Below are 13,069 nucleotides of genomic sequence, written 5' to 3'. Positions count from 1 at the left end.
TACTAAACTACGTCCTCCATTTTTTTTTTGTTTTTTTGAGACAGGGTTTCTCTGTGTACCCCCAGTTGTCCTGGAACTCACTCTATAGAACAAGCTGGCTTTGAACTCAGAGATCCACCTGCCTCTGCATCCCAAGTGGTAGAGTTAAAGGCATGTGCCACTGCACCCAACCTGTTTGCTACTTTAAAAAAATATATATTTTAAAAAATTTTCAGATAGAGTCTCTCTAAGTACATTAGGTTGACTTTGAACTCACTCAGTAGTCCAAGCTGCCTTGACTTTTCTGATCCTCTCAAGTAGCTGGAACCATAGACCTGGATCACCAGACCCAACATAAAATCCTAATACTAGCCAGGCACACGCCTTTAATCCCAGCACTTGGGAGGCATAGGCAGGCGGATCGCTGTGTGCGTTCAAGGTCAGCCTGGTCTATAAAGCAAGTCCAGGAACAGCTAAGGCTACACAGAGAAACCCTGTCTCAAAATAAAATAAAATCCTAATGCTATCCCAGATGACAGAGAAAATGTGGAAGCCAGGCATCCCACCACTTTGGAGACAGGGGTATAAAATAGGGTCAGAGCCTGGAGTCTGCTGAAAGGAAGAGAAAGGAGATCCCTAAAACTGTATCCACTCATGTGACAAATATTTACCAGGTACCACTATGTGGAAAGCACTGTGGCGTGCAATGGTGAAGACGCTAGCCTTAGCTGATAGGACTTCCATGCCAAATCATACAAAGAGTCATTTACTTGGGCTAAGTTCAGGGTGACAGGGAGAGGATGTGTCGTGGATTTGGAAGAGTGCCTGCAAAAGGAGGCCTAAGGTGTGACCACCCCTTTCCTCTATAGAAAGACTGCCACCGCCACCACCCCCACAGACACCCATGGTTCATTGCCCACCAGGCTCCTGCTTGCCCAGCATCCTCTGCGCGGCCACACAGGAGCTGGGTGCTCCGGGGAGCCTGGCTACCATGCCATCTCCTCTCCCCCTCTCCTTCTTCCTCTTCCTTACCTTTGTAGTAGGCACACCCCAGAAGCAGTTACTGGTGGAGGTAGAAGGTACGTATGTCTGTATGATGTCTGTATGTCTGAGGGGAAGGAGCTAGGCTTGGAAGCTTGGGTTCTGGGTTGAGTAACCGGCCTTTTTTGATCCTCTATCTTCTTTATTTGTAAACTTCTGGGAGACTCAGAAAGACCCTCAGGGCTTCCCATATGGTGGACTTCCGGGGTCCTTTGGTTTATGAGGAGGGAAGGGGGGCTGGGGCTGCCTTCTTCCTCTCCCCACAGAGGGAGGCAATATTGTGCTTCCGTGCCTCCCGAACTCAACTGTCTCTTCTGAGAAGCTGGCCTGGTATAGAGGGAACCAGTCAACACCTTTCCTGGAGCTGAGCCTGGGGTCCCCAGGCCTGGGCCTGCACGTGGGGCCCCTGGGCATCTTCCTAGTGATTGTCAATGTCTCGGACCATATGGGGGGCTTCTACCTGTGCCAGAGGAGACCTCCTTTCAAGAATGCTTGGCATCCTGCCTGGACAGTGAACGTGGAGGGTAGTGGTGAGTGCCTGGCAGGGCTGGGTGGTGGGGGTTAGTAGGAAAGAGAGGCTCTCCGTGGACTGAGGAAGTTCTTCGGTTTGGTGGGGCTACTTCAGCTGAGGAGGATGGAGTTGGCTCTAGGCAGCTGGTTTCTATGGCTTGGTAACTGCTCTGAGCTACCGCTTGTTTCTGTCTCACTCTTCTGTCTTTTAGAGTTGCTTTCTCCCTGTATCTCTGGCCCTGCTTTTCTGGGTTGCTGTATCTGCCCCCCCCCACCATGATCTGTGTCTAGTTTGGGGTCTCTTCCCAGGGGAGCTGTTCCGGTTGAATGCTTCAGACTTAGAAGACCTGGGCTGTGACTCGGGGAACAGGTCGTCGGGGAGCCACAGGCCTGCTTCTGGTTCCCTGCTGTATGTGTGGGCTAAAGACCATCCTGAGGTTAGGGGGACAGTGCCTGAATGTCCTCCACGGAGACTCAGTCTGAATCAGAGCCTAGTCAGCCGAGGTAAGGGGACAGTGCTGTGGGGATGCTGGGAAGTGGAGGCCCGAGGGTAGGGATGGTGCTGGAAACTGGGGGGGGGGGGTTTGGGGAGACAGGACCCCCATGGATTGTACTATCCTCACCTTTTCTCTCCCTGTTCTAGATCTCACTGTGGCCCCTGGCTCCACACTTTGGCTGTCCTGTGACGTACCCCCTGTCCCAGTGGCAGGAGGTTCCTTCTCCTGGACCCATGTGCATCCCAAGAGGACTAATGTTTCATTACTGAGCCTAAGCCTTGGCGGAGAGCACCCAGTCAGAGAGATGTGGGTTTGGGGGTCTCTTCTGTCCCTGTCCCAGGCCACAGTTTTAGATGACGGTGGTACCTATTATTGTCTCCAAGGAAACCTGATGGTGGAGATGCATGTGAAGGTCATTGCAAGGTCAGGTAGGGTTTCTCCCAATCCTAGGAAGTCTGTGTGGACCAACTGGAAGAACTGGAAGGGTTAGGGGTGTGGTTCTGTGGTAGAGTGTGTGCTTAGCATGTATGAAGCTCTAGTTTCCATACCTAGCACTGTGTGTGTGTGTGTGTGTGTGTGTATGAAAGAGAGAGAGAGAGAGAGAGAGAGAGAGAGAGAGAGAGAGAGAGAGAGAGTGTTTTGGTGGCTTCTTCCTCCCCAGCCCCTCCCTGTTGGAGTCCTGGGTCTTGTACTTACTCCTATCCACACCCTCTTCTCACTTACCACCCATTACTCTGATGGCTCCTAGGTTACCACATCTGGGTTACCACCTGGGTTCTATACTCCCCACTCCCAGCCATCTCCTGGAATTGTCATTTGATGTCCCATGGACATCTCAGGCTTGATATATAAAGTCAAACTCAGCATTTTTATCATATATATGCTTTTTTTTTTGAGACAGGGTTTCTCTGTGTAGTCTTGGCTGTCTTAGACTCACTTTGTAAATCTGGCTGGCCTTGAACTCACAGCGATCCATCTGCCTCTGCCTCCTGAGTGCTGGGATTAAAGCCACCATGCCCAGCTCATATATACTCTTCTGTATAGCTTTGTACAAACAGAGCAACCAGAAGAACATACATGGGTCCACTTGCCCAATTTAGGAGCCTGACTTTCTTCTTTTTCCTCACTCTGCCCATCAAATTGGCCACAGTGTCCTGCCTAGGCTGTCTCCCTATTACAAAACTACCATACTATCCTGACCATAACCCTTAAATGCTACCTCAACTTCCACTCTAGAGTTGGTCTCAACATGTGTTGGATCCCCACTCTAACTTGGTAGACTCACCTTTGCCCTACATTTTGACCATGGCCACCCTGAACTGCAGGGGTAGCCTTCCCTAATCCATATTGTTTGGATAATAGCCATGTTTTGTGTGTGCTTTGTTAGTGCCTTGTGCTCTGTGCCAAGCTCTGTGGCACAATCCTTGCCCTCCTGGGAACAACAGTTCTTCTTAGTGGAAGGGAGGAGAGTCTTCCGCAGATTTTAAGACTTTAAGTCTGTGTCTTGCTCAGGTCCCTTGGGTTGGGGATAAGATGCATTGTGGGGTTTTTGTCTCATAGCACCTTTCTCCTCACAGTGTGGCTCTGGATGATGAGGACCGGTGGATGGAAGGTCCCAGCTGTAACTTTAGTATATGTCACCTTCTGTATGGTTTCTCTGGTGGCTTTTCTCTATTTTCGAAAAGGTGAGTCATGTTCCCGAATTTTCACAAATTCTTCCCCATCTTTCTCAGAATAAGCCCACACTGGCCAATCCGACGTGTCCCATAGCCACATCTTCTCAAGCTTCCTGGGGCACCTAGTATTTGTAAAAGCCATTTCCTCTGTTGACCCATGTGGCCTCCCCTGTGTCCCACAAATCCCTCCTCTGCCAGTCAGCCCCTCTCCTGACCCATCTCTTTAAATCTCGACAGCCCTTATCCTGAAGAGGAAAAGAAAGCGAATGACAGACCCCACCAGAAGGTAAAGATGCCAGAGCCCTTTTGCCACAAGCTTTATACTCTTACTGTCCCTGGGGCCAGCCTTGGTGCCATCTCTGTTGATTGAAATACTGCCCAAGTTCAGAGGTCCCCTTCCTTGGCACTGTCCCAAACTCATCCCCATGCAATTGACCTCCAGAATGGACTGGAAGTGGGACTCCCCATGTGGCTTAGCTTCAAGGTGCACCAACCTTTTCTTCCTCCAGATTCTTCAAAGTGACACCTCCCTCAGGAAACGGAACTCAGAACCAGTACGGGAATGTGCTTTCCCTTCCTTCACCCACCTCCAGCCAGGGTGAGGGAATACCCCCTCTGCTTTGGGGGGGGCCTTCAATTCAGGCCCTTCCCTCCCCTGTTAGCCAGCTATGCATTGCCCTCACTTCTCCAATCTTCTGAGAGCAGAGCCCAGTGCCGAGTCCTAGCAGATCAGTCAAGTCCAGCCCCTGGGCCTTGGCCAGAGTACAACGTTATCCTAGAACATGAGGCCAAGGCCCAGATTTAGATCCTTTCCGCATGGTTCAAGGCCAGTTACCCAGGCACGCCGAGGCTTTCTGAAGAGCCTTAAACATTGTCTGCTTCCCGCCCTGACTCTGATGATAGCCATCTGAAAACGCTCTTTTCACCAGCCCATGCTCAGCGTTGGGCTGCTGGCCTAGGGAGTGTCTCTGGATCCTATGGAAACCCACGCATTGAAGTCCATGATGCCGGAGCCCAGAGCCACGAGACAGGTCAGACTGAAGGGCTGTTCCTCACTTTGAGAGTGTTGGAGCAGCTTGTGGTGGGATCAGTGGACTAGGGGTGGAGGAAGAGAAAGAGAGACATCGCTCAGTTCTCCACACTGGTCCCAAACTCAGAGCTGGAAGAAGGGGAAGCCTATGAAGAGCCGGACAGCGAGGAGGGCTCTGAGTTCTATGAGAATGACTCCAACCTTGGGCAGGACCAGCTTTCCCAGGGTGAGGTCCCATTCCCTCTGGTCCCAACACTTCCCCAAACATGGGCTGTGGACCTTTGTTAGAGATGCCCCCCACTTTCTCTCCCAGATGGTAGTGGCTATGAGAACCCTGAGAATGACCCCACAGGTCCAGAGGAGGAAGACTCCTTCTCCAGTGGTAATGGGGTTCCTGTGGGGCTGGTGGCCGGGAAAGCTCCTACCACAGGGGAACAACTGCTATGCACTCTCTTCCACAGCTGAGTCTTATGAAAACGCAGATGAGGATCTGGCCCAACCAGTTGGCAAGACGATGGGTGTGTGTGCCTGTGAGGGAGTGAGGGAGTGAGGGAGTGAGGGAGTGAGGGAGTGAGGGAGTGAGGGCGGTCATTCTTGGAAGAGGCTGAAGACCAGGAGCAAAAGTGACATCTCTCTCTTCTTGTTCCAGACTTCCTGAGCCCCCATGGGTCTGCGTGGGACCCTAGCCGGGAAGCATCCTCACTTGGTGAGGGGTGCTTTAGGACCATCCTTCTTTGGTCAATTTCAACTGATATAATCCTAGCTCTGATCCCAAACCCAAACTTAATCCTGGTTTGTTTGTTTGTTTTTTTTTTTTTTTTTTTTTTTTTTTTTTTTTTTGGTTTTTCGAGACAGGGTTTCTCTGTGTAGCCTTGGCCATTCTGGACTCACTTTGTAGACCAGGCTGGCCTCGAACTCACAGCGATCCGCCTGCCTCTGCCTCCCGAGTGCTGGGATTAAAGGCGTGCGCCACCACGCCCGGCTCCTGGTTTGTTTTTGTTTTTGTTTTGAGACAGGGTTTCTCTGTGTTATCTTGGCTGTCCTGAACTCACTCTGTAGAACAGGCTGGCCCCAAACTCACAGTGATTCGCCTGCCTCTGCCTCTAAAGTGCTGGGATTAAAGACATGTGCCACCACACCCCAGCTTTAATCCTGGTCTTAGTCTAAACTTGATTCCTAACTCCACCCATGGCCCCATCCTGTTTCCCCAGTATTTCTACCATCTCTTACCTTGAACACCAATAATGACCCAAATGGGCCTGACAGTTGCTCAGGCTTAGAATCCCAGCTGAGGCAGGAAGATGGCCATTGGCTTGAGGCTGGCCTGAGGTACTTAGTGAATTCCAGGTCAGCCTAGGCTGAAGCTTTGTAACAGAAACAAACCAAAAAAAAATATCCAACCTGGCTGGAGAGATGGCTCAGAGGTTAAGAGCGCTGTCTGTTCTCCCAAAGGTCCTGAGTTCAATTCCCAGCAACCACATGGTGGCTCACAACCATCTATAATGAGATCTGGTGTCTTCTTCTGGCATCTAGGCATACAGACAGGCAGAATACTGTATAAATAATAAATAAATACATAAAAAAAAAATCCAACCAATCAACAAAAACATTGAACCCAATGTATGCCCACGGAGGAGGAGGTGGGAGTAGGTGATAGGGGCATAGGAGGGTAGGGCGGGCCTGGGGTGTTTGACCTCGACCTCACCCCAGTCTAATTCTGGCTGCAACCTTGACTCCAGCTGTCTGTATAGTTTCCTATGACCTTGACTTTGACCCCTAATTCCATTCCTTTGGCCATGGCCATCTTAGAACTGAGTAGGAGCTTGATGCTGAGCAAGTCCTTCCTAGTTTGACGAGAGGAGTTTCTGCTTTCCCTTGCCTAACGCCCTCTTGTGGTGGCAGTCCTTCCCTTCCCCACACCCCAGCTGTGTTTCTGGGTCTCTAATTTTCCATCCCCTGCCGAAGCAGGGTCCCAGTCCTATGAGGATATGAGAGGGATCCTGTATGCGGCTCCTCAGCTCCGACCAGTCCGATCTGGCCCCAGTCATGAGGAAGGTGGGTGCTTCTGCACTGTTGTCCTCTGGACCCTCCCACTTCCAGGGCTTTCTTCCCATCCTATTTATACTTTCTTCTTCTTTGTAAAAAAAAATCTTATCTAGATGCAGACTCTTATGAAAACATGAATAAGTCTGATGACCCAGAGCCACCATGGGGAGGAGAGGACCACATGGAGGCTTGGTGTACTAAGTGACTCCCAAGTGACTAGGTAAGCTGGACGCTGTCCCTGGGAGAGGGGAGGGAGTGGGAAATGAACAAGGATGGTAGTGCAGTGCTGACTGGTGGGGAGTGCAAGGGACCGGCCTTCCGGGGCCTGGGTGATGGGACATAGACTCCTTCCCTTCCTTGTGTTCTTCTGCATAGCCTGGGCTTCCTCAGGCCCCAGGAACCCCATCTGACTCTGAAATCTGGACATCCCAAACAGGTGTCGGTCACTGAAATAACCTTGGTTAGGATGTGTGTGTGTGTGTTGAGATGATGTTTTGATATGTATCTTTGTTAGGACTTCTATTTCTATAATAAACAAGCAACTTGGGAGCTGGGTGTGGTGGCACACTCCTTTAATCCTAGCATTAGGGAGGCAGAGGCAGGCAGATCGCTGTGAGTTCGAGGCTAGCCTGGTCTACAAAGGGAGTCCAGGACAGCCAGGGCTGTTACAGAGAAACCCTGTCTCGAAAAAGCAAAAACAAAAACAAAATGAAAAAAAAAAAAAATCCAAGGAACTTGGGGAGGAAAGGGTTTATTTCATCTTACAGTTTGTAGTCCTCCTTCCAGAGAAGTCAGGAGCCTGCAGGCGGGAGCTGAGGATGCGGAGGCCACAGAGGCGTGCTGCTTACTGCCCTGCTCTTCACAACTTGCTTAGCCTGCTTTCTTATGCCATCCAGGATCGACTGCCCAGGAGTGGCACTGCCGACAGTGGGCTGGGCCCTCTCATGGTCAGTAATCAAGAAAATGCTCCCCAGACCATCCTGACGGAGACATCTTCTCAACAGAGTCCCTCTTCCCAAATGACTCTTTGTGTCAAGGCGACAAAACAAACAACAACAACAAAACTAACCAGCACACATGTACCCATCCTGGTCTTAAACTTAGAGGCTCAAGTGATCCCCTCGCCTCATGACTAGTTGGAACTACAATTGAATGCCCATATGTTTCTCCTTTTTTTCTTGTACCAAAAAACTAGTTTCGTGAAATATATGTTTGCTTTCCGCTTGTATTTCCTGTTGTTGGATCTCTAGAATTCTTAGCATCGCTGAAGTGGTGTGTGTGTGTGTGTGTGTGTGTGTGTGTGTGTGTGTCTGTGGGGGGGGTCTCCGTGTGTGTGTGTGTGAGGTCTGTGTGTGTGTCTGTGTGTCTGTGTGTGTCTGTGGTGTGTGTGTCTGTGTCTGTGTGTGTGTGTGTGTGAGGTCTGTGTGTGTGTCTGTCTGTCTGTGTGTCTGTGTGTGTCTGTGTGTGTCTGTGTCTGTGTGTCTGTGTGGGTGAGGTCTGTGTGTGTGTGTCCGTCCGTGTGTACCAGTAACTGATGGTTGGTAGCACTGGGGTAGCTTCAGGATGAGAGAGACCAGGTACGATTAAAGGGTTGGGAATTTGAGCCCACCCAGCCTCCAGGAAGGGGAACTGAAAGGTTAAGTTGATGGCCACTGAAGTAATCAATCTTGCCTGTGCATAAATATGGAGGGATGACAAAAGAGGACCTTAAGTTCCAGGTCAGCTTGGACTATAGAAACAAAAGCAGAAAAAAGAGGGCCGGCTTGGAGAACGCCTAGGCTGCTCAACTGAACACCTGGAGGCTTTTGAGCGTGAAGAGTCTTGTGGGAATGAATTCTGATTTGTATCAGTTTCTCAAAAGCACAGGTGTGGTGCACTAATGGGCAGTTTTAGGATTTACCAGCCTAAGGCGGAAAGATAGGGAGGGAAGGGGGCCATTTAAGGCCGTCTGGTCTCAAAACAAACACAATTGCACAAGTAGAACAACTGGGGTCTGCAGCAGGGGCCAGCCATGGGGTTGCTGCTCTCATCCTGTGAGATCTAACTTCTCCAGGTAGACAGTGTCAGTATTCAACCAGATCGAAGGCTGTTCCTGGTGTCCTTGAAAAATTAATTAGTCACTTGGTGGTAGGGACAAATCCCCACATGGTTTTGGGATCGTACGGATCTGCGCGCATTGTTGCTTTGTGAGAGTGTAGGAGAAGAATTTGAATGTATTTATTCCTATATGGGGTTTTTTTGTTTTTGTTGTTTTGAGACAGGGTTTCTCTGTGTAGCCTTGGCTGTCCTGGACTCACTTTGTAGACCAGGCTGGCCTCGAACTCACAGTGATCCACCTGCCTCTGCCTCCCGAGTGCTGGGATTAAAGGCGTGCGCCACCACGCCCAGCTCGTCAGTTATGTTTATTAACTCATTATCTTCACAAGATCCCTCTAAGTACACGAATGCTCTGACAACTTCATGGATGAAGAGACTGAGGCAGGCAGAGAAGATAACTAACATTCCAAGACTTATCGGCTTATTAGGCGGTGAGGCCGTTCAATCTAGTTCTTCTGCCTGGTTCTGTATCTGTGTACACTGCGGTGCTGGAGCTTACCTGCCGGGCTCTGGCTATGTCTGGCCTGTGCTCTATCTACACCTCAGCCTCCTCCCTCCTGACACAATTCTTAGAAGAGGAACTAACCATTAGACGATAAGTGACACAGTGGCCGTCCCGCGGCTCGCACCTCGCAGCTGAAGTCTGAGCATGGAGTCGCTCCGTCTCTCCACGTGGAGCCTTGCTCTTACACTAACGACAACCACAAAGCCTTTCAGAGCAAGTCTTCAGCCCCGGAAACTGTCACGAGCGGGCTCCAAGGCATCCGTTTTTTTTGTGAGTTGGTGCTGGTCACTGAATCCTCATGTCTTCCATTGGTCCTGTTCTCCCTGACACCATTGCCCCGGTGGCCTTCTGGAACTCAGCCTGGCATCTGAAACCTACTCTCTCTTTCTTTAAAAAAGTCTAAAGATTTTTGTTATTTTATGTGTTTGGGTGTTTTGTCTGCATGTCTGTCTGTGTACCACACACCTGTCTGGTGCCTGAAGAGGCCAGAAAAGGATGTTGGATTTTCTGGGACTGGAGTTACAGGTGGTTGTGAGCCACCACTTGGTTGTTGGGAATTGAACCCAGGTTCTCCAGAAGAGCAGCTAGAGAACCTAACCACGGAGCCGTCTTTCCAGTCTCGAAACCCAGTCTTTCTGACAAAAGACACTTCAAAGTTCTCTGTGAGACTGACTACATAAAAAACAAACAAACAAAAAAAACTTTCCAGTTTTCTTTTTTTTTTTTTTAGATTTATTTATTTATTTATATGATAATGCACACCAGAAGAGGAAATCAGATTCCATTACAGATGGTAGTGAGCCACCATGTGGTTGCTGGGAATTGAACTCAGAACCTCTGGAAGAGCAGACAGTGTTCTTAACCTCTGAGCCATCTCTCCAGCCCCAGTATTCTTTTTTATACATATTTTGTGTGTATGGGTATTTGCCTGCATGTATGTGTACCTCGTCCATGCCTGGAACCCACAGAGGTTAGAAGAGGGCATCAGATCCCCGGGAACTGGAGTTAGAAATGGTTGTGAGTTTTTATGTGGGTTCTGAGAACAGAGCCCGGGTCCTCTATGAGAGTTGCAAATGCTCTTAACTGCTGAGCCATCTCTCCAGTACCTAGAAATTTTAATTTATCTTTTTTGTTTTTTCAAGACAGGGTTTTTCTATGAAGCTTTGGCTGTCCTGGACTCGCTTTGTACACCAGGCTGGCCTTAAGCTCACAGAGATCCACCTGCCTCTTCCTCATTAGTGCTGGGATTACAGGCGTGTGCCACTGTGCCTGGCTTTTTATTTTTATTTTTGACACAGGTTCTCATGTGTGCTAGTCTGGCTTCCAGATGTCTCTATAGCCTAGGATGACCTTGGGCTTCTGATCTTCCCGCTTTTCCCTCCTGAGTTGTGGTATTAGAGGTGTGTGCCACTGCAGCTGGTTAATGTGCCAGGTGGTGGCAGTGGTGGTGCCTGCCTTTAATCCCAGCACTCAGGGAGACAGAGGCAGAGGCAGGCAGATTTCTGTGAGTTCAAGGACAACCTGGTCTACAGAGTGAGTTCCAGGAGGGATACACAGAGAAACTCTGTCTTGAAAAACAAACAAAAACAAAAACAAAACAGGTTGGTCCCTTGTTAACTTATCAGTTTTTCTAGAGATTTGATTTTTCAAAATCTCAGACATAGAGGAAAAATTTTCCTTATAAAACTTGTATTTTTGTTTTAAGTGTATTGGTGTTTTGCCTGCATGCTTATCTGTGTACCGTGAGCATGCAGTCAGTGTCTGTGGAGGCCAAAAGAGAGCATTGTATTCCTAGAATTGAAGCTACAGGTATTGTAAGCCTCCATAAGGCTGCTGGGAACCCAAGCCAAGTCCTCTGCAAGAACTGTCTGAATGCTGGACGTGCTGGCCCACGCCTTTAATCCCAGCACTCTGGGAGGCAGAGGTGGGCAGAGCTCTGTGAGTTCAAGGCCAGTCTGGTCTATGTATACTACAGGACAACATATTTGAGTCTGCATCAGGGCATTTAGTCTAACTTGGCTACTGAGCTGAGCTGGAACACTTTGTCTTTCTTTGTTACACTCAGGAAAATAGCCCCATCTGCTGGTGGCTGTGTGTCTTTGATCCTGTCTAGGGTGGAGTCAAGTGGAGGATCTGGGGTGCTTTTGAGTTGGGACAGGTGTGGGAGGGGTTGTGCCTGTTATGTGGTAGGAGAGGTGTTCTGAATGGATTGTGGGTAGCTATCTAGATGCCATCTGACCCGTGGGTGGTAGCACACAACTCTAATCCCAACATTCAAGAGGCTGGGGCAGGACGAGGCTCTGGACAAGGCCAGCTGGAGCTATAGATTTAGATTCTTGTCTTTTTTTAAAGGGGTGTGTCAGGAGGCAGAGGCAGGCGGATCGCTGTGAGTTCGAGGCCAGCCTGGTCTACAAAAGCAAGTCCAGGAGAGCCAAGGTTATACAGAGAGACCCTGTCTCGAAAAACCTAAAAAAAAAAAAAAAAAAAAAAGTGTGTGTGTAATCTGATGCCTTTTTCTGTCATGCAGGCATACAGACAGACAGACCACTCATATACATAAAATATATAAGTAAAGAAAAATTTTTGAAGGGGAAGGTGGGTGAGTGGGCTAGGATCATAGCTCAGAGGGTTATCAACTTGATTGGGTCTGGAATCAATTAAATGCAAGCCTCTGGGAACTGGACAGGATGTTTTCCATCAGATTCCTGCCCCGCCTCCTCCAGACAGGGTTTCTCTGTGTAGCCTTGGCTGTCCTGGACTCACTTTGTAAACCAGGCTGGCCTTGAACTCACATCGATCCTCTTGCCTCTGCCTCCCGAGTTCTGGAATTAAAGGCCTGCGCCACCACGCCCGGCTTCAATCAGATTTTTTGAAGTGGGAAGAACCGCTGGGATAAAAGGACAAAAGAATGTGGAAAAAGGAAGCTCTGCTTGTCGTCAGCTGCTGACGCTCCGCTGGCAAGCTCCTCCATCCTCTTCCTGTGCCATTGTGGCGGATACCGGAACCAACTCACCTGGACTTCCAATGTAGACTGAGGATGACCAGCAGCTCTCCAGAAACCCTCCAGGCCTTCCACACCAGACTGGGACTGCTGAGACATCCAGCCTCACAGACTCAGAAACTACCCCTGCTTTACCCAGACCGTTTCACGCTAACCCGACTGAGTAAGCTCACGTACACTCTGAAACCTTTTGAGCGTGTACTATTCTCTGCTGTGGCCTTGGCAATAGAATTCACGCTCCCAGTTCGGTTTCTCTGGAGAACCTTGACTAGTCCACTGGCCAAGCATGCATGAAGCCACCTCAGGTTTGACATCCCACTCTTCACAATGAATATAGTCAGCAAGATGCCTCAGGGGGTAAGGACTTGCTGCAGAGCCACTGTCGTGAGCACATTATGCCAGGAACATGTTTGTGTCTTTTCAGTGACACGATTTACTGAGTAGCAATAAATTCATAATGTCAGTGATCTTTTTTTTTTAAGATTTATTTATTTTGGGGCTAGAGAGATGACTCAGAGGTTAAGATTGCTCTTGCAGAGGTCCTGAGTTCACTTCCCAGGAACCACGTGTTGTCATCTATAATGTGATCTGATGTCCTTTAATGGCCTTTATTTATTTTTAAAAAGAATGCATGTTCTTTTACCCCAGTCACAATTACTAATATTAACTCTCATAATGCAGCATATG

General features: G+C 49.2%; 1 protein-coding gene across 1 annotated transcript; it reads left to right on the top strand.

The window, feature by feature from the left end:
* The first annotated feature begins 890 nt into the window (after positions 1 to 890).
* Cd19 (CD19 molecule) lies at positions 891 to 7,939 on the top strand. Its single transcript, XM_051145220.1, has 15 exons — positions 891 to 1,058; positions 1,287 to 1,550; positions 1,840 to 2,034; positions 2,174 to 2,455; positions 3,605 to 3,712; positions 3,941 to 3,989; positions 4,213 to 4,301; positions 4,633 to 4,734; positions 4,861 to 4,959; positions 5,047 to 5,115; positions 5,195 to 5,251; positions 5,383 to 5,439; positions 6,702 to 6,788; positions 6,893 to 6,999; positions 7,676 to 7,939. Exons 1-14 carry the CDS (start codon positions 971 to 973, stop codon positions 6,982 to 6,984), a joined length of 1,638 nt encoding a protein of 545 aa, XP_051001177.1. The 5' UTR covers positions 891 to 970; the 3' UTR covers positions 6,985 to 6,999; positions 7,676 to 7,939.
* Positions 7,940 to 13,069: the final 5,130 nt, after the last annotated feature.

This window comes from Acomys russatus, chromosome 5, assembly GCF_903995435.1.
Source record: "Acomys russatus chromosome 5, mAcoRus1.1, whole genome shotgun sequence".
NCBI lineage: Eukaryota > Metazoa > Chordata > Mammalia > Rodentia > Muridae > Acomys > Acomys russatus.
The sequence above is the reverse complement of the archived record's forward strand: the minus strand, read 5'-3'. Positions and strand labels throughout refer to the sequence as shown.

Bases quoted from the DNA above. Each gene is read 5' to 3' on its own strand.
- Cd19 (XM_051145220.1), top strand. From the start codon at position 971: ATGCCATCTCCTCTCCCCCTCTCCTTCTTCCTCTTCCTTACCTTTGTA. The intron at 3,990-4,212 runs GTAAAGATGCCA...TTCTTCCTCCAG, and splicing joins ATGACAGACCCCACCAGAAG to ATTCTTCAAAGTGACACCTC. The intron at 6,789-6,892 runs GTGGGTGCTTCT...AATCTTATCTAG, and splicing joins TGGCCCCAGTCATGAGGAAG to ATGCAGACTCTTATGAAAAC.